The 21,210-nt window shown below is 42.1% G+C and overlaps 1 protein-coding gene across 2 annotated transcripts; it reads left to right on the forward strand.

Moving 5' to 3' along the window:
- The first annotated feature begins 1,493 nt into the window (after positions 1–1,493).
- On the forward strand, positions 1,494–21,210 carry kdm5ba (lysine demethylase 5Ba). Of its 2 annotated transcripts, none has more exons than XM_084542402.1 (27): positions 1,494–2,166; positions 8,050–8,127; positions 8,329–8,451; positions 8,589–8,759; positions 9,740–9,862; positions 10,620–10,713; positions 10,817–10,923; positions 11,034–11,192; positions 11,339–11,458; positions 13,264–13,422; positions 13,783–13,964; positions 14,080–14,242; positions 14,438–14,557; positions 14,787–14,981; positions 15,231–15,412; positions 15,621–15,745; positions 15,830–15,980; positions 16,082–16,202; positions 16,363–16,718; positions 17,566–17,704; positions 17,793–17,972; positions 18,060–18,218; positions 18,651–19,070; positions 19,235–19,325; positions 19,414–19,601; positions 19,697–19,960; positions 20,062–21,210. In XM_084542402.1, exons 1-27 carry the CDS (start codon positions 2,014–2,016, stop codon positions 20,197–20,199), a joined length of 4,461 nt encoding a protein of 1,486 aa, XP_084398528.1. In that variant the 5' UTR covers positions 1,494–2,013; the 3' UTR covers positions 20,200–21,210. The 2 variants fall into 2 exon arrangements, with proteins under 2 accessions (XP_084398528.1, XP_084398527.1); XM_084542401.1 differs by having other exon boundaries at positions 1,495–2,166; positions 9,737–9,862.

The following is a 21,210-nucleotide window of genomic DNA, read 5'->3' on the forward strand; positions in this document are numbered from 1 at the left end:
CCACATTCCTTACTGTGACCTGCACTTAATACTAAATCAAACTACATTGCACTGCACTGCTGTTCATAAAAGTGAGAAAATGTGAGGGCTGGGTTTTCTAAACCAAAATACTTTACTATGTTAACAATCTTAAGATGTAGTTTTATTATTATCCACTAGATGTCATCATTTTTTTCTTTGACACATATTTTTTTATTTATTTATTTTGGCAGCCAGTGAATTTCCGATATCATGTGGTCCATTGTTACTTTGTGTGCTGTGCACCTGTCAGACAACCAAAGGCGTTGCTGCCCACACTCAGAAATCTGAACCCCACCACATCAGTGGTAGTGGTGGTTGTTATCTTCATATACTGTGACATGTGGGGAGCCTGTGAGGTTCCTTTTGAATGTGTAGAGTTTTGAGGATGTGCACAGAACGTATATATATATATCTGTTGTTAAAATACATGTGGGATTACAGTAGTTGTGTTTGTCATTTTTACAAACAAGTCTGTATGCTTTGCTGGCTGTCTGAAAAGTTATGTATTATTATGGAATCATAAGTGCAGACATGGTGACATGCTCCTGCGATGTGAAGGATAAAACTCACAAAAATATGCAACAAATTCTTATCGACACCACACACTTACTGCTAAGAGTGAGCTTGGCACTCCTTAAAGATGCACAGTTCATTTTTCAGCTAACATGAAAAAAAAGACACCTGTCCAGAATGCACCAACAGGGAATTCAAACGAAACAGAGAACAGGGACATTCAAATCAGATTTCTTGTGTGAAACAAAAGCAGTGGTAATCCGTGCATTTAATTTACCAGCAAAATCTAACAGATAAGAATGAGAGCGCCAAAAATAAAAATAAAAATAAAAAAACTGTTGCCAATAACAGACAGCTAACAGCCCATAAAGTTGCAGGTTTATAATTGGGGGATATAATTAATTAATATTAACGCTTAAAATTTAAAACAATTTCTCAGTTAAAAAATTGTTAAAATAATGTGACTGATGGAGTAATGTAAATATTCAAAAATATTTGCAAACTAACAGAGTGGGTTATGCTAACACTGACAAAATAACATTTTATCTCAAATAATTTTGCCATAAAGTTCAGCATTTTTGGAACACAATATATATTAAATATAAAATAATAAATTATTATAAATATAATGTTTTAGAAGCGCTAATGAGTTTTGTGTCTAACAAACGTCGCTATTAAAATGTTTATAATAATAAAAACATAAACAGCTGAACTATCAACATATGACTGCTCTCCACCAATCAACGAGCTCCTCTAGACCATTTAAAAACGAAGTGCCGGTCAGCGCGCAAAGATCTGGTGGGTGTGTTCGATTAGAGAAAACGCCAGGTGCCGTCACTAACGTCTATTCTTCGGTCTCAGTCGGGCGGGGTGAGGAGTAGTCAAACCCCAATCGTAAAAGGACTGGACTCCGTTCGGCGTCGGACCTGGAGGCGTGATAATCAAACGCTTCCAACAGTGGGGGCAATCATCTGTGAACACACCGAGGAACCAATAAGCAATAAAACCCCAAACGATGCGTTCTCAGTTTGTTAACTGCGTGAACAAACTCAACAGCCACTTTTAATTACAACTATATTGATGCAGAAAAGGCATTTAAGCGGTTACTCTACCTTATCGCGGCAATTTAACTCATTCTGACATGTACACGTATTATTGACTTTTTTTAAAACAACATATAAATTAGCAGTCAATGTTAACGTTAAAAATATTAAGCAAAGTTTGTGTTTGTGTGAGCTACAGACACGGATTGACGTGGAAATGACGGTAGCCTCAAATCATTCTTGGGTGTCTACTTTTCGAAGCGGACGCGCACAGTCTCTAGCTGTCACCAGCTCGTCTCCAACTAGATAATTCGTCTTTGAGTTCAATGAGTGGAGAGTGGACATGAACTGAAAGACCGAAATTCATAGTGAGCAAACTTGGCGTGAGGGAGCCCTTTCCGAAATATTTCAGCCGGAGTCATAAGAAGATGCAACAATGACTCAGCCGCTGCTGAATGAGTTCATTCCTCCTCCGGAGTGCCCTGTTTTTGAGCCCAGCTGGGAGGAATTCGCTGACCCTTTTGCGTACATCAACAAAATACGACCAATCGCGGAGAAAACTGGCATTTGCAAGATCCGACCGCCGCCGGTGAGTGTTTTCTAAATATTTTAACCAGTTGTTGGAGGCGCTTTTCCCCCTGTTTGCTGGCCTCCGCCGCTGTGCATAATTTAGCCGTCAAAGTTGTGTTTTTAGACGGGTTTTCAACATGGCGGATTGCGGCTGCGAGTAGAATAGTGAGCTAGCCTCAGCGCGAGCGTGTTCAGTTCGCTTCAACGGTTGGAAGCTCTCCCGGACGGCACCATTCAGGAGGAAAATCTGGGTCGGCGTCAAGTTTTAACCTCCTAAAAAAAACGCTCCCAGTACATTTATTTTATCGCAACGGCCAGCTCGGGGGAGCGCAGTTTCTAAAAATAATTCAAACGCTAAAGTTTTGCGTGTACGCAAATATAAATTGTTTACGTTAGACGCAGGGGGGGATGAAGTGCTTCCTGGAGTCTGCGCACGGAAACGGCTCACTAAAGATTTGAACTAGCGCTTTTGACCACAGCTTTATTTTTTATTTTATTATTTTTTTATTTTTAAGTTAAATAGTTAAATGTAAAGCGACAACTTTTGTCAGCGGGATTTGCCGGATTTAGCCAGTGTGAGGTAACCTAGCTAGCGATTATCAGGCCCGTTTAAAGCTGCAGTTGTCTGACATGTAACGGTGGCTAACGTACGTGCTCGGTGACCAACAGTTTATGGAGAGAAGGGTCGCTCGTTAATGGACACCCTGTCTCCCCCCTTTACCCTAGTTTAGTCACCTTTACCTGTTTAAACTCACTGTTAGCAGCTATTGGTTTCATCCAAGCATTTTGCAGAATAATAACCTTTTATATTATTCAAAAATAACTCTTAAAATATATATATTTTTCTTATTATGTAATCATTCTTCCAAAAATACACAACGTAAGTCAAATATTCAGGGAAATAAATGCATTAAAAAAAACAAGCTAGTCTCTCCGCTGACCTTATTTCTGAGATGTGTGATGGACAGATACCTTATTCAAGGGTGTGTCCGTGCATTAACGCAAATTAGATAAAGGGCAAATTCAACTGGAATAAATATTAGTACCATGACGGGTAGTTGGTGGGGGTTGGTTTTTCTAGCAGTTGTCCCCTTTTGTCAGTTTAGAAACATTCATGTCCAAGTGGATGTGGGGTTTTGTTTGACCATCAGATAACGTGGCACTCGCCTTTTTTTTGCAGAACTTGGGAAGCAGCTAAAGCCCATTTTGCACGGTTTAACCCGACGGGTTGGGGTACAAGGGACTGAATTGTTATCAAAAAAAAAAAAAAACCGGGTGGGTGGGGTGACTGCTTTTAGTGTTTGCTGGGGCCAATGGCTGAAAATGCTCTGCTCATGTAAACAAAAGAAGGCAGTGGGGGGGAAAAAAGGTTTGGGCCAAGACTGGCTGCAGATAGCCTCCGTTTATCCTGACGTTGAATAGTAAAATAAGCATTTTTACAAACAAACCTCCCTTTTTGCATAACCATTTTAGCGCACACATGCTATTCACTGCTCCAGTTTACAAGTTTAAATTCGCCATTTGCTTCACATAGTATATGCACAAAGAACTGAACAATTTGTGGGTCAAAACAAATTCAAACAGACTCAATCTGAACTTTTCAGAGGGATTTCCTACAAGACAAATTTGTGTGTGTGTGTGTGTGTGTGTGTGTGTTTTGCACGTGTTTGTATAAAGGGAGAGAACCTGGACGCTTGCCTGGCGAAGGTACACACAGTTTCCATGCATTTGCAGGTAGGCTCTGACCTCCTGAGAGCCTCCCTCCTTCTCTTTGTTTCTTTTCAACATTTTCACTGACACGAACGCTTCAAAAGGAGAGAGTTTGTCAAACGGAAGTAAACATTGCACCACAACCTGTTTTTTGATCAGTGATTTCTGGGTGCGCAGTGTGGGCTCAGAGTTTCCTCCTGGGGTTTTACACGGGTCACGTTTTTTAGAGTAGACGTTAGTTGCACAATTGCAGGTGACTTTCAGTGAGATGTTAACAGCTTTTTGTGTTTTTTTTTTTTTTGGCGTTTTATATTCGGTGGGGCGCCTGAATTGTATATCCCAAGTCGAGTGTTTTCAGTCTAATGGTGTAACCCAACTTTGTCTGCAGATAATGAGGTGGCGTTGATGCAGCTATTGTTATCACTACTCAGACCTCGAAGAAACAAAAGTCTTGTTTAAGCCCAGTAAATGTCAAGTGTCATTTATTATTTTTTATTTATTTTTTTTAAAGTTCTGTACGAAACATGATGATTAAAATTTTAACGATATCCAGTGTCAGAGGCTTATTTTCGGACCCAGCTGAGTGAGTTCACATGATCCGTTTGCATGTTTTTAAGTGTTAATTTGGCAGATTCTCTATTGAGTGCTGAGTCACTGGACCATGTCTCAGTATTGGTGTGTTTATTGTGTTATAGCACGTAGTAAATTTAGTATTCATTTTTTACAAACACATCGCATTATGATTAACTAGATTTAGCGTAAGGTGTGGTTAGTTTTTGTTGTAGTTGTAGCTGCAAAAAAAATATCTGATGTGGATTGAGAGGAAAGCTGTGAGGAGTTAATCTAATTTGGTTTTTCAGAAATCTCTTAACTCCTTATGAGCCTGGGATCTGAACCATTAAAGAAAGATTGATTGATTAATAAAATAAACACTCACTCGCCAGTTCATTAGGTACACGAGTGAAAACAAATGCCTTCCAGTATAACAGTCCTGTCCTAAATCTTAGTTTCACAAAGGTTATGGTATTTTGAGCTGTATTGTTGTTGTCGCATGTTTCTGTTATTTTGACAAACTACATTTTAGTCGGTGGGCTTCGCTAAATAACAGAAACTCTTTACGGTTTAACAGCACTACAAACTACATCCTCCAAAAAATGATCCTACAGTTGAATCAACGTCTTTCTCAAGATGTTTCAACATAAGTTGAGCAACATAAATGTCAATGTTTAAGGGAGATTTACTTCAGGACTGTCACGTTAAAGTGAATCCGTTTTCACTCGTGTACCTTTTGCCTTTTACTTTTCAGCGTTACGTTAAATTTGATTTTTGATCGCTGAAAACTAAACAAGTGGAGACACGACCCTGACAGCTGAATGGATTACATTCACAAGTTTTCTGGCAGACATTTTATTGTCTAAACAATTACTCAGGAAAATAATCAGCAGTGAAAACTGGTCTAGGTGTACTCTAGGTTTTTTTTGGGGGGGGGGGGGGATTTGAAACACAAAACTTTTATCTCCAGCGTAAAACAGCAGCTCGTCAGTTGAGTCAATGACGGTGTTTAACATTATCAAGCTTTGAGAAGAGTGGCACACTTTCTGTCACACTCGAGGACATTGTTTCACACGGTGTCTTCTGTCATTTGTAAATATTTGCCGTGAAGAGAGTGGTGTGACACATTTATTGACGCCAAACGTAAATTATCCTGCAGACTCATGAGCAATCACTAAGCTCTAGTCTTACAGGAAGTCGTGTGTTTCAGGTATGAGTGTGTTTGTTTTTAAATGTTGCCTCAGTGTCAGACACGCCAGTGTTTGGTTAGTCATTTTATCTGGTTGACTCGCTCTGCCTTTTCTCATGCTGTATAGGAGATAGTCACTGGCTAAGGGGATAGTTAAACTCCTTTTTGTCTGGTAGTATTAACTTATTAATAGTCTGAATCACGTCATCAGAACCTGTTTTTTAGGTCTTCAGCTACCGACGGGGTAGAAAGTCTTTTGTTGAGATACAGACTAGCACATGGTTTGAGTCCTTTCATGTGTCTTTACTAACAGCAGTCTCTCTAAGGACGCTGGTGAGAGGGTGGTTGGACTTAAAGGAACCGTATGTAAGAAATGTATTTCAATTAATCATAAAATGGCCCTGATATGTCACTAGACATGAAGAAATCATTCATTTCAAATACTTATATCACTGACAACAGTGGTCCGGCCAGGATATTGTCATTTAAAAGTTGCAGCCCTCAACTGATGTTGATGTTGTCATGTTGTGTTTTGGCCTGAGGCGCCACCCTCCACCTATCGACCAATCACGAAGTCAGTAGAGTTTCGTCTTCCGGGTTGCCAGCTCTGCTCTAGTTACCGCAGCTGCAGCTACGAACATGTCGGATAAAACATGTATAACGTTACTAAACCTAAAAGACCTCGTTATGAATCCGAAATACGTCGTGACAAAGTCCGGAATGGCATGGAATTGACCTTTGGCTAAGCCCCGCCCCCCTTAGTTACTGTTGCTACGTCCGACATTCTCTTCTGGGCTGTGGTTTTCTGGTTATCTATAAGGCTCTGGTATCAACATCAAGGAGCAACACTGTTCATGCAAAGCTGGGTACGTCTCTATTCACTTCTATAATCGTTACTACGAAGCAAACGGACTAACGTTACGCACGTATAACGTTGTATTTCTTCAGCGTGTGCTAGCGTATCAACAACTATGCAACTTAAGCTGTAACGGTGATGTTTTGGTTAGCTCCACAGGGTTTTGCGCGCACATCATTGGGCTTATCCATACCCTGGATGCTGGATATATACCGACAGTATAGCCTGCCGAGACCGAAAATATGAGACGCCTGCGTTAAAGTCAATGGAGCGCTGTGGAAAAAGTGTCGGACCCCTGTGGGAGCTCTCTTGGCTGTGATTGGTCAATCTACATTCTAGGGCGGGGCTTAGCCAAAGGTCAATTGACCCTCGACGTTTGGATGCTATATTCTACCATGTTTGTTGGTATAGGCTAAAAGCCCCGTGCTTCCGTACATATAGACAGTGGATTTTCCGTGGTCGCCCGTGCTAAATGCGTTCATAAAAAGCTTTATATCGCACCACTAGCAGGGTATGAAAACAATCTATGTTCCGACTGAAATGTGGTATTACAGTACATCTTTACGAAATATTTGGCTAATCGCCATTAGTAAATTTTTGCGATACATAATTACTTCGCAAAACATCTCTCATGAAGCATAAACTTTATTAACAGAAAAAAAAAAACTTACTGTGAAGGACTCGTCACTTGCCATTGGAAGCTCCTTGTAGCAGCCTACGTTCCTGCTGGATCCTGCAGCTTAGCTGGCGACCTGGAGTCAGGGGGGAGGGGGAGGAGGGGATACACCGTTCTACAGTATAGAGAGCCGAAGTCCCGCCCCCTCTACTTCCGGGTTATGGGACCTATCTTTCGAAAAAATATGAACGGCAGTCTATGGCGAAAGATAAATTATTTTCTGGTCCCGATCAACTTGTGCCTTGGATTATACATATGTTGTTTTTCAGAATAAAACATGATTTTACATGTCAAGAATGTCACAGTTTGTCTCAAGATAGTTAAGTAAAACGCTATGGAAAATACGTAATTAAACGAACTACAAGTCCCGCATGCTGGCGCGTACAGAACCGACCAAAACTCCCTTCGTGTAACTACAGCTCTCGACATGACCCGATTTATAATGATTTTCACCTCGTTTCATGCTTCTGCCTTCGTCCTGGAAGAAGACGGTAAAGCTCAACAAGGAGACAGACATAGTTCTCTAGAGATCTCTAGAGAGATGTAGTTCACTAAGCGATCTCATACAAAACCTAATGTTTTTCAGCTTATTTACGTCAAATAATTTATCTCTTGACGTGAAAAATTATCTTTTAAATTCACACACATCATATGTGAAATTCATGCCACAATTCGATCGGGACCAAAAAATAATTATTATCTCTCCATAGACTGCCGTTCATATTTTTTCGAAAGATAGGTCCCATAACCCGGAAGTAGGGGGGCGGGACTTCGCCTCTCTATTTTGAAAGTGATTGCAGTACCAGTTTTGGCCACAATCCTACATACGGTTCCTTTAAACTATCCATCATACACTTGTAATTGATGTCAAGATTTTGTGTCGTCATGTTTAATGAAATTTGTTTTGTTTTTATCTCAGGAGTGGCAGCCTCCGTTTGCCTGCGATGTTGACAGACTGAAGTTCACACCACGAATACAAAGGCTTAACGAGTTGGAGGTACAATCATTTATTACGTTTATGAATTTAATTTGGATCAAATGGATAACCTCGTACTGTGGCGTTTGACGCTAGCTTCTGATTGAAGAACGAGAGTTGAACAAACAATGCAGGCATGTGAAAGAATGCAGCGATGTGGTAAGTGGATAATCTTTGTGGGTTTCTCTAACTGAACATTGTTCAATCTTGTTTTTTTTTTAGGCTCAGACCAGAGTTAAACTCAACTTCCTGGATCAAATAGCCAAATTCTGGGAGCTCCAAGGATGCACTCTGAAAATCCCTCATGTGGAAAGAAAGATTCTGGATCTGTACCAACTGAATAAGGTGTGTACATCCTTGCTAGTTGTGTAACTAAGGAAGAGTAAGTAATGTACCGTGAAATGAAATGCTCGACTTTATTTACATGGGTAAACAGTGTCATCTGTACTGAATATATATATATATAATTGTGGTTTCCCAAGTTGGTGAATGAAGAAGGCGGCTTCGATGCGGTCTGCAGAGAGCGGCGCTGGACTAAGATATCCGTCAAGATGGGTTTTGCTCCAGGCAAGGCTATTGGCTCCCATCTGCGGGCGCACTACGAGCGGATCCTCTTCCCTTATAACCTGTTCCAGACCGGATCCAATCTGCCCGTACGTCCCAATGTCGATGTGTGTTTTCTTTAATAGCAGCGGAGCAGCAGGAGCCAGTCTTGTTGTAAACAGCTGAGTGAATATTTATTGGAAGAATTCATAGTCCATTACAGTTCCTTTTCAACTTATACACTTTTATTACTGTGTATTACTCCCAAGTTAATGACTATAATGCTCCATTTATCAGCTAAATACACCCACAGTTGGCAGTCTTACTTTGGTGCTGGGAATGTGATTAAAACAGTATTCTTCAACCAGTACCTGATATTGGACAGTTTGTCTCACTGCTTCATCAAAAACTTGGTTTACTTAGTTGTTGATCACTGTATTTAGGGTTTGGACACAGCAGCTAGATTATTTATTATAACAGTTACAGTCAAATCTTTGTTGTCTCTATAGAAATCTGTTATTATAAAGGGCTCTTTATTAGAAGGTGCTTATATTGGAGATGCATTATGTAACTGATATTATCCAAGTTGTTCAAATTACTCTGAGGTTATAGTTTATAAATTGAGCAGCGTTGTTGGGGCCTTTCATTAAGCGGAAACCCTATATTTTGTCACAGGAAAGGGGTTTAAATTTAACTTGGAACTATATCGGTCCGCAAAAAAGTCACACGTATCATATTGAAATATAGACTTTTATGAAACTGTGAAACTGTCACACTTTCACAGTAGCACTTCTTGTTTGATATCTCTAAATAGCTCCAACCAGGAACATGATTATATTAATAATCTGGGCCTAGATAATGTTTTTATACTAGTCCAAAGTTTTCAAACATTTCTGTACCATGTATGTATATACTGTACGCTAGACAACATCCTGAATATGTTTAGCTGTTTGAGAACATGTTCTGCTCATGTACAGTGAGTTATTGTATTGTGGATAGGCCATATGTGGATGTTTGTCGTTTAATGTTCCGTTTGAGTGTTTGTTTGAGTGTTCCTCTCACCACGCTCGCCGTCTACTTCCTGCAGAAGGCCACCTTGACCAATGACACTAAAGATAAGGAGTACACGCCTCACGACCTGCCGCAGCGCCAGTCTGTCCAGCCTCAGGAGACCTGCAGCATCGCTCGCCGCGCTAAGCGGATGAGATCTGAAGTGAGTTTGTTTTCTCATTAATTAGATGTGCTGTCAACATATACAGTTGACAGTATTCCTACAATTCCCAATACTTGCCATAAATGACTTGTGTAGCTGACTGATTTGAACTGTAGCAGATCAATAATTCCCAGCGTGTGTTTAATTCACTGAAAAACTAGCAATGCCATCTTCGTGTCACCTCCGACTGAAATGGCATGAACGTCACAACATTGTCCGCAAGACCAAGAAAACCTTCAGATAAAACTGCATATCTGTTGGACATAACGCCAAAACAAATCTCCCTTTTTTTTTTTGACTGCAAAGCAGCTGCAGGAAGGTTTAGCTGACACAGGAGACATGGTGCAGTCTTTCACTGTACAGCTTCAGTGCACAAATTGGATCCACGTGGAGGCGTCATTGGAAAGAAACCTTACCTGCAGCATCATCACAAAAGTCTAAAATTATGAAAAACCACATTAGGATAAGCCAGAGTCATTCTGGAAACGAACACTGTAGAACAACAATAAAGCATTCTCATTTGAATGAATACTGTATTACTGCAGGGTTTGTTTTTAATGATGCATGATATGTTATTTTCTCAAGGATACCTAAACGTTTCATGCAACTACTGCTAGTTTACTACAGAGGGCGTTTTGTTTAGATAAGAGTGTCTTTTGTACACACATGGAGGACTTTGGTGTAAAAAAAAAAGTCTCTCATATCTCTTTGAGGACCCTGTAAATTTACAGCTGAGTTTATTTGTGTCTGTCTCCAGAGAGGCTGTGTCAAAAGTGAACCTGAAGACATGTGTGAGACTCGTCCCAACCTGAGGAGGAGAATGGGACCATATAATGGCAAACAAGAACCTGGTAAGAAGAACTGTATTTTTTTTTTTTTAAATAAATTGTTTTTTAATGGGAGCGACAACTGTTGAGGTCTCCTAAAGCCTCCGTCTCCATTCTTGTCTTTCAGTGAGAATGGCAATCACTCAGGTGAAAAAGGAGCCCATTGAACACGAGGCTCCACCACAATATGAAGAAACTGTATTAAATAAAATAAACAAACCTCCATCAAATAAAGTAAATATTTACTTTTATCTCAGGTTCACGCCTAAACAGATGTTTCTACAGCAGTGTAATTTAAATATTGTGTTGGTGGAAATGTTCATCCACGTTGTCTATCTCCTCAGGTGGACCAGTACATGTGCCTGGTGTGTGGCAGTGGAAGCGCCGAGGACCGGCTGCTGTTGTGTGACGGCTGTGATGACAGCTATCACATCTTCTGTCTCATCCCTCCCCTCCACGATGTTCCCAAAGGCGACTGGAGATGCCCCAAATGCCTGGCTCAGGTGAGCTGCAGCACCTCTGCCCCTTGGGGAGCTGAAGTGTGCTCATAATTGGGGACTAGAGTATAGTCTGTCAGACATACCCAATTAGAGTGCAGTCCCAAGTGGTTTTGTTTTTAACTTCATGTTCCTCCTTTTGGTTTTGGCAGGAATGTGGCAAACCTCCCGTTGCATTTGGCTTTGAGCAGGCCAGCAGGAGCTACACCCTCCAATCGTTCGGAGACATGGCAGACTCCTTCAAGTCTGATTATTTCAACATGCCAGTTCATGTGAGTTTGTCCTACTCGTTAACCGATAACTGGGAAGTTTCTCCATCTTCTTCATTACCTCTGTTTACTTGTAGCATTGACCATCTTGTGAAAAATCATTGTTCTGCTGGGAAACTTTTAGACCTGGCATTCATTCATGTGGATGTTACTTAGACATGTAGCACCCACCTAGACCAGACCAGGCACCCCCACCCCATAGCAATGACACTCCTTGATGGCAGCAGCCATCCCCAGCAGGATGCAGCCTGACACAGACACACACACAAAAACGCTTTAGGAACAACTAAAAAAGAAACCATGAAGAACAGCACAAGGTGTTGATCAGTTTGGGATCTAGTGAATTTGGAGGCAAGGTCAAGTATCTGTGCGATGATCCACAGAGACCCCTCCCCTCAACTAATAGGACCCAAAGGCCCCCCGACTAACAACATCCTGTTGCCAGACACCACAGGACACCCTCAGAAGGCCCATGTCCATTCTCTGATGAGACACAAGAGAGACCTACACAATATTAGGAAGGTGGTCATATTGTTATGCCTGATCAGGGGGTATAAGGGGTGAACATTATACGGGAAAAAAAATAAATAGCAAGGTCAGTAAAGGTCAGGGTGTCTCTATAGGAGAACAAAAAAAAATGGCTGCTCCTGCTGTTGGATATGTCTCCTGGATGTATTTCCACAATATTTGACCTGTAGTTGTCACATCTTTCATATGGCTTTGTTTTATCTAGCTCTTCTTTATTGTCATATTTTTTTTTTTTTAAATCCAAAAGCAGCAACAAACACCTCACACATTTATGTATGTCAAAGTTTATTTAGAACATGCACACAAAGATGGGTAAATGTAAAATCATTATTAATAATGACATTCTCATAGTTGTGTTGATTTTGAGTGAACTCATTTAAGACAAGATAACTGAAGTGACTTTCATGGAAAGTAATACTACAGTCTGATTAAGGTTTCTACAGTTATGTTTGATTAGGCTTGTTGCCACCTACTTAGCTTAGAATTACATTATGTCTATTAACTATGAACATAACAGGTCTCATAGACGGTATGAGCGGAAACATACGGTGAAGAGATCCTCTTACAGCCAAGTGGTTCTGTCTAGGCTGGAGAACCAAAGATAATAGACAGGAAGGCAGAAGGCCGAGATAAGTGTTCAGGGCCAGACATGTTCAGATGTCAAAGCTAGATGTTGGTTTATAGTCTTAAAAAAAAAAGTGAGGTTGCAGCTTAAGAGATTTTAAAAATGGGTTTTAAATGGTTTTATTTATGCCGTAGTGTGACCCCCAAACACGGCATGTCATGCTCAGTAACAACAGACATTAGTTATAGCTGCTGTGTGCACCAAATAGTGCTGATATCGGCAAACTCAAATTATTTCAGTGCATGAAGATGCTATGTTTTCGTCACTAACAGAATCTCGGTTATATTTTTGTAAATCTTGAAGGGGAAAAGTCTGGCGTCTGTGTTGCTTAGTTTCATGACTTTGTCTGGAACAAAGGCACGCTTTGATAATGCTCCGAGTCCTATTTGTGTTATCAGATGTTTCAGTTGTTTCACCTTCTTACGCAGTCACATCCTGTGTGCGACTCTTGATGCAGGAAGAGAGTGTTAGGTGAAAAGGTTAGAGGTCTGGTTTGAGCAGACTTCATGTACTACAAGACAGAGACAGAAGATTTTATCCAGCTGATTTATTTATTTATTTTTTTCCATTAGTGACGGTAGAAATGCTTCTTTGTTTAGACGGCATGTTTCTAGATTTGTGTTTAACACAGTGCTCTTTTTTCTTTGTTTTTAAGATGGTTCCCACTGAGCTGGTGGAGAAGGAGTTCTGGCGCCTCGTCAGCACCATCGAGGAGGACGTCACTGTGGAGTACGGAGCAGACATCGCCTCCAAGGAGTTTGGGAGTGGTTTCCCTGTGAGGAACGGCCATTTTGAAGTCTCTCCTGAGGATGAGGTATTGTTTGTCTGTCGTGTGGATGTGTTGAGCTGTTCTATTATTAAACGAAACTTTTCTTTAGCCCAATTAAATGAAATTGAACACTAGTTGAAGCTTTGAACGTGTTTTTTGTTTCTATATATATATATATATATATATATCCTGTTCAAACTATCACAATCACGAGTCATTAACAAGGGATGTTTGTGTTTCAAGACATCCTTAAATACCTCCTGTAGTATTGTTAGATTATTGGTAGCCAGCTGTGGAAAAAAAGCATAGTTTATTTTGTTAATAAATAGGATGATATTAGTTTCGGGGGGTTTATATCAGAGTGAGAGGTTAAGTGGAGTACTGACACCTGTCTCTGACCTGCAGCATTACCTGACCAGCGGCTGGAACCTGAACAACATGCCGGTGCTCGATGCCTCGGTGTTGACTCACGTTACAGCCGACATCTGTGGGATGAAGTTACCCTGGCTGTATGTGGGCATGTGCTTCTCCTCCTTCTGCTGGCATATTGAAGACCACTGGAGCTACTCCATAAACTACCTTCACTGGTAGAGTGAACCGTCTTATGATTTTAACATTGGAGTTTAGCTTTCTTACACTATGAGCTATCGTTTTACTGTTTTGTGAGTGTTGAGTTATTAAGATGTTTGCCCTCATTTTCAGGGGGGAGCCAAAGACGTGGTACGGGGCGCCTGGTTACGCTGCGGAGCACCTCGAGTCGGTCATGAAGAAATTGGCCCCTGAGCTGTTTGAGTCGCAGCCAGATTTACTTCACCAGCTGGTGACCATCATGAATCCCAACACGCTGATGAACAACGGCATCCCGGTAATCTGCTCAATTATTTAAATAAAGATAACTAAAATAAAATCTATCTAATCTAATTCAGCTATGTGACGCGATGCACTCATATGTTCCTGAGTTGTTCATGACTTAAAGCAAGAGAGAACATAAAAATATCAGAGTTTCTTACCTAAAACCTTAGAAACACAGTAAAACCTGGGATATTTTCTTTTTCCGCAGATCTATCGCACCAACCAGTGTGCAGGAGAGTTTGTCATCACTTTCCCCAGAGCTTACCACAGTGGATTCAACCAAGGTTTCAACTTCGCTGAAGCGGTCAACTTCTGCACCATGGACTGGGTAAGAAAACCTGGGTGTATTCACATGTGAACTGGCTCGAATGTAGTTTCCCTAAAGCTTCCTATGAAGACTGTTTTGTTCTAAAATCATGGATATACGAGTCGGTTCAAGCCTGTGGAATTAAATCAAGCTTAAAGGGTCAATTGACAAAAAATGATTAGTACCATGTAGCAGATGTTATTGATGTGGAAAAGAGTTCTGAACTCCTACGCCGCATGTTTCCTGACAGATGCCCATTGGCCGTAGCTGTGTGGATCACTATCGTGAGCTGAGCAGATACTGCGTCTTCTCCCACGACGAGATGGTTTGTAACATGGCCTTTAAAGCGGACATGATGGACGTCGAGCTGGCCTCAGCGGTGCAGAAGGAGATGACGGCCATGGTTCATGAAGAGAAGGGTCTGCGAGAAAAGATTAACAAAATGGTGAGAAGCTTGGTCTTTAAACGTTTAGTTTTATTTGTCCAGCGGCTTATGTTCAGCGATGAGATGATACGGCCATTCAGGTGTATAAACAGGGGAATCAGAAGGTTATGTAGAGAATACTTTTAAACGATTTCTGACAATATAGGATTTAGATTAGACTTTTTTTTTTTGTTTTTGTTTCACAGATGTCACATTTAGCTCCTCTCCCTGCTCAGCGACTCTAATGACTGTGAATGTTTGTGTCCCTAGGGCGTGTTTCAGTCTCGACAAGTTGATTATGAGGTGCTCCCAGACGAGGAGCGGCAGTGCTGCAAGTGTCGGACCACCTGCTACCTGTCTGGCATCACCTGTGTCTGCAGTCCCGGCAAGATGGTGTGCCTGTACCACACCCGGGACCTCTGCTCATGTCCTCTGAGCAACCTCACACTCCAGTGAGTCTCAGCATATTCACCTGTGATATTTACTGTAGTTTACTTGATCACATATTAGTTTGTTTCTGCTTTAATCTTACTATTTCACGCAAATTTAGGCAAACATGAACTTTTCCTAGTTTTCTTTGGTAGGCGAGAGATGCACCTTCCATTTGTCTTTCTGACAAATGACTCAGTCGTCGCTGCTTTGATTTGTATTTTCCTGCAGTTATAAGTTTACACTGGACGAGCTGTACCCCTTGATGGCGTCTGTGAAGCTGCGTGCAGAGTCGTATAAAGAATGGGTCTCTAATGTTCAGGACATCGTGGAGAACAAAGGAATCAAAAAAAGAGGTGCACAAAATGTCTATTCAGCATAAGCTTTTGTTACTCTTCTGCTTATGTGTTTTCTAATAAAGGTCTGTGTTTTGTGGTCAGGTTTGGAAGAGCTTCACACCCTGGTGGAGCAAGCAGAAACGAAGGTGTTCCCTCACACCGGCCTCCTGGATCGGCTCCGTACAGTCGCCTCAGAGGCCGATAAAGTTGCCGTGATGGCGCAGCAGCTTCTCAACGGGAAGAGACAGACGAGGTACTAAGAGAATAGGTTGAACTATAAAAATTAAACACGATGTTATTGACTCGCTGTCTTGTTAAAAGAGATCTGTTGAGCAGGTTTAATCTGTGTTCCAGGTATCGTTCTGGAGGAGGAAAGTCTCAAAGCCAGAACGAGTTGACTGTGGAGGAGCTGAGGTCTTTTGTCCAGCAGTTAGACAATCTGCCGTGTAACATCCGACAGGCTCCTTTACTGAAGGTATTTCCCCCTCATGAAAATCATTCAGGTGGTTTATATATCTTGGCTTTGTAATCAAACCGCTTCAGCTTTAAACACTCGTCATCTGTGTCCTAGTTTTGTTTTTGTGTAGTGACAGACTTGTCCCAGTGTTGACATGTCGGTTCAATGTGTCCTCCAGGATCTGTTGACCAGGGTAGATGACTTCCAGCAGCGCAGTGAGCGCCTCCTCTCTGACGAGTCACCCAGCGCCCTGGAGCTGCAGGAGCTGCTGGATGTGAGTCTGGGCCTGGACGTGGAGCTGCAGCAGCTGCCCCTGCTGAGGGAGAGACTGGAGCAGGCTCGCTGGCTGGAGGCCGTGCAGCAAGCCAGCAGCCGGCCGGACAGCCTCTGTCTGGACACGATGAGGAGGCTGATAGACCAGGGTGTGGGTCTGGTGCCTCACAGCTCTGTGGAGAGGGCCATGGCTCGCCTGCAGGAGCTGCTGACGGTGTCGGAGCAGTGGGAGGAGCGGGTGCTCGGCCTCATGGAGGCAAGGTGAGGACATGGGAGTTGAATTTTGCATTTTTTTTTTTATTTAATTCAGTATGTGGTAAGTGTCATCACTGTCTAATAGACAAGAGTGTAGTGAAATGAACACCTGAATGTGCATTTCGGACGTTTTATATGTTTGCTTTTTTAAAAGAAAACAAAACAAGGAGGCCCAAAATATCAAACCTGACTAGTGACTCATCTTAGTGTACTTTGCACTCGTCCAAAATTGTACTGTGGTTGTATTTCTATGGCTCGAATAATAGTTTTCTTATCGTGTAGCCTCCTGTATATCGTTTTTGATGGGGAGAGAGAGAGGGTAAAACAAAAAACAAATGGACTAATTCATAATAATAATTAATAACAACCGTATGATCCATTTACCAGGATCTAACCTTGTCCTTCTGAAATAATGGCACCATGAAAAACAATAAACTACATCTGGGGTGAAGGCAGTTCATTACTTGTATGGAATAGTCATCCTCTGAAAGCTACAAAAAGCACATCTGAGACGAGGCAGAACTTATTTATAACTTTATTCTAAACAAAATACTGTAAAGTTTGTATTTTATACAGTTTAAATACATTTTGTACAATGTGTAAATGTGAACTAAGCTTAAAGTTAAATGGTGCAAAGTCTGCAGAGCCGCATCCTTGTGGACAAAGAGGATCATGTTGTTGTGACGGTGGTTAACTCATTAATGGCTCCACAGAAACTACTAATAACCTGAACTTCATTCTTTTATATAAATCTACGTGAATACAGTCTTTTCAAGACAGAATAATATCATTTCTCTTTAGTGTCGTCTATTGTTGCGTAAAACTTTAACGCGTTCCCTCTGTCTCTCCTCAGGCCATTTCACAGCATAGAAACACTTGATTCTGCTCTGCAAGAAGTAGAAAACATCCCTGCATATCTACCCAACTGTCTGCAGCTGAAAGATGTCGTCAGCAAGGCCAAGAAGTGGCTGAATGAAGCTGAAACACTCCAGGTAACATGTGCTGAGTATTCTCTGCACTTTACACATCGCTGGAGGTGGTTGGATTCTTAATCTCGTGTGTGTGTGTGCGTGCTTGTAGCTTGGGGGACGTATTCCCGTGTTGGACAGCCTCTCTGAGCTGGTTCTCAGAGCAGAGGGTATCCCGGTGAAGCTCGACCCGCTGAGTCGACTGGAGGCCCTCGTGGGTGACGTTCAGAGCTGGAAGGAGAGCGCAGCAAAGACATTCCTACTGAAAAACTCCCCTCTGTCTCTCCTTGAGGTAAACTCGGACATAATTAGGTGTGACCTGTTTCTAATCTGTTCAGTTATGGCTGATTGAATTGATTTGTATTTGTGTGTTTTCCAGGTCCTTTGCCCAAGATGTGACGTTGGGTCTGCGAATCACAAGTCGAGAACTAAAAAGGTGAAAGAAGCTCCACAGTTGAGTAAAAAATCTTCAGCAAAACTGGACTCGGTGTGTGACGTGGAGAGAGCGCTCTGTGAGAGCAGGGACTCGGCCTCTGCTGTAAGTACAGCTGTGTCATCTTCTTCTTCTCTCATAACTGTGGTACGCTGTAGTTAGTGCTGGCACAGTTTCCTTTACTGCAAAAAAAAAAATGTTGTTCTCATTCTTCATTCCAAAACGCACCTCGATTAAGAACTAGTTTTTCCTCTTTAAGTGCCGAGTGTTTAAAATATCTGTAGACTGGAAATGCATTCATGAGACGTGAGACAACGCACAGCAGACAGGTTTGGGTTTACATGAGCAGAAACATATAGAGGGATTAAAAACACCACCTGTCCTCTTAACGTCACAACATTTATTCGTTCCTGCATTAATCTGCAAGTTCTGCCTCACGGATCGGGCAAGAAAGTCCCTGGTTGTTATTTAAATCAATAGTTGTACATAAAATCTAATCTGATGATGAGTTACTAATTAGATTTTGTCTCCTCACAGATGATCACCCTCGCAGAGGTCCGACAGAGGGAGATGGAGATCTTGTTGGCTCTGAGGGCTTCTAACGAGTCCAAGCTTCTTCCCGCTGAGAACTCTTGTCCGCTAAGCGTTTGCGTTTGCCAAAAGGCGCCCTCAGGGGCCATGGTGCAGTGTGAGCTCTGCCGAGACATTTTCCACCACGACTGCGTTACGACGGCGGCAGACCTGGAGTACGGCCAAGCCTGGCTCTGCCCGCTCTGCCAGCGGTCGAGGAAACCCCCTCTGGACAAGGTCCTGCCGCTGCTGGCCTCGCTGCAGAGGATCCGGGTGCGCCTGCCCGAAGGAGACGCCCTGCGCTTCCTCATCGAGAGGACGGTGCGATGGCAGCACAGAGTTCAGCAGGCCTGCACAGAGGGAGTGCTGGAGAACGTGTCAGAGATGGTCAGTGGGGAAAAGAGTTATTAGAGCTCAGTTAATGAGTCGAGTGTCTCTTGGTTTATTGATATTTACCATCAGGCCTGTTCTCTTTATTAATGACACCATTACACGAGATGGCAATGTTGACACACCAGACCATTTACAGCTGCTGTTCTTTATTGTTTCAGGGGAAAGTTGGACCCAAAGTGGCTTCATGTCTGACTCAGGAAATAAATGGTTCATCGTTTTACACGGAGCACCAGTCTGTTCCGCTCCAAGGTCCGTGTTAAAGCTGTGAGCTCTTCTTGCATTCTCTCTTCATTCAGTTGACCTCTGAACCCTCTGACGCTCCTAATGTCTATCACAGAACTCAGTGCTGAGCTGGAGGAGCTGATGGTGGAGGGATTTCTGCTGCAAGTCACTCTGCCAGAGACCGAGCAGCTGTACAGGTACCTGCTGTACAAACTGGTCCCCCTGCCCCCACAGAGCGCCCCCTGTGGGAACAGCACGGAACAGGATGAGGAGTCTCAGAAAGGGAGCCCCCACCACAACAAGGTTACTACGGCTTAGTTATTGTAGATCACACCACATACAGTACGTTATTACTTATTCTGTAATTATTAAGATGTAAAATCTTGAATTGTACATAGAACGGAGCGTCCAGTCCGAAGAAGGAGGCAGTGAACGGTCAGAGCAAAAGGACCAAGCGACGCAAGGAAAGCTCCGACTCTCAGCACAGCGAGAAGGCTAAGAAGTGTCGCAAGAAGAAACCCAAGAAGAGCAAAGAAAGGAGTGAAGAATCGAAAAGGACGTGTTCTCCGACACACACGGTGTCCGACCCTGCTCTCTCAGATTCAGAAGAGGACTACTCACTGTGTGCTGCGCCGTGGTGCCGAGAGCCAGAGGGTGACGAGGTTCGTTTTCATCACTCTACCGTAAAACATCATGTGCAGATTCACGGTGCAAATAACAGAAAGAAAGCTCCGTAACACATTTTGATTTGTTTCTCCTTCAGGTGAACTGGGTCCAGTGTGACGGCAGCTGCAATCAGTGGTTCCACCAGGTCTGTGTGGGACTGTCTGCTGAGCGAGCAGAGAAGGAGGACTATGTCTGCATAAGCTGCACACAGCCAGACTACGACAGAGGAGAATGAAGACCAAAAAGTCGACGTTGAAGGATCGGCAGTTTTCTCGCAAGCCGCAGCACTTAAGTGCACACCTTGAACTCTGTGTGTCCTGTGGCTTTCTCCCTTTACCTTCTGGCTTGCCCTCAGTGAACATGGTGCTACTTCCTTTGTTTCCCAGAGTTACTAAAGACTTCTGTCGCTGTTTTTGTCACACGACTGTTTTTTCAGCCAATCAACTAATCCTTTCTGAAACTTTCCAAGACTTTATGCAGGTGTGGTAAAATGTCTCAAGAACCATCAGCGCAGGGATTTTTCAACCAAAAAAATGTCAGTTTGACATTTTAAAACAGTTTTTTTTCTTTCGTGTTTATTATTTTTTTTTGCTTTTACATGCATCTGAACAATGTGAAACTTATCTTTCTCTTGTAGAGTAAATATTATTTATCTAAGCAATAGCTGAACAGATTAATTGAGGTTCAGTTTTCAGCTGAGCTATATTTGTGCGTAGAAATACTTTGATAAAATGCCTTCCTGAAGCAAAAACCCTGAAGAATTCACTTTACGAATCCTACGATAGTACACGGTTCAGTCCAAGTTTGCGTGCACCTCAAAACAGAAATGGATCAATGATCCAACCTGTGCAAAGTTTGCACCTGATAATTTGCCCATATCCCTTAACAAATCACTTGACTTCAATGCCAAGTCAGGTTTCCCTTGTGCTCTTGTCTGCGGAGGAAAAAAAAAAAAGAAAAACCCCGGATCCCTCTTTCCTGGCGTTGGAGACTTGATAATGTTCACAAGTATGGATGAACTGTCCGACATCAAAGGAATGTACATTTTGTTTTAGGGTGAATTTTTCCCTTTTATGGTTGAGGATGAAAATATTGTGTTGGACTTAGATTTAACACAGACTGTGTGATTTATTTGCCACGGGTATATGACCTTTTTTTTTTTTTTTTTCCTGCTCCTTTGGGTATAATAATTATAATAATATAATTCATATGTTGCGGTTTGCATTATAAAATAAAAACGTTTGTT

This window comes from Chelon labrosus, assembly GCF_963514085.1.
Source record: "Chelon labrosus genome assembly, chromosome: 4".
Lineage (NCBI taxonomy): Eukaryota > Metazoa > Chordata > Actinopteri > Mugiliformes > Mugilidae > Chelon > Chelon labrosus.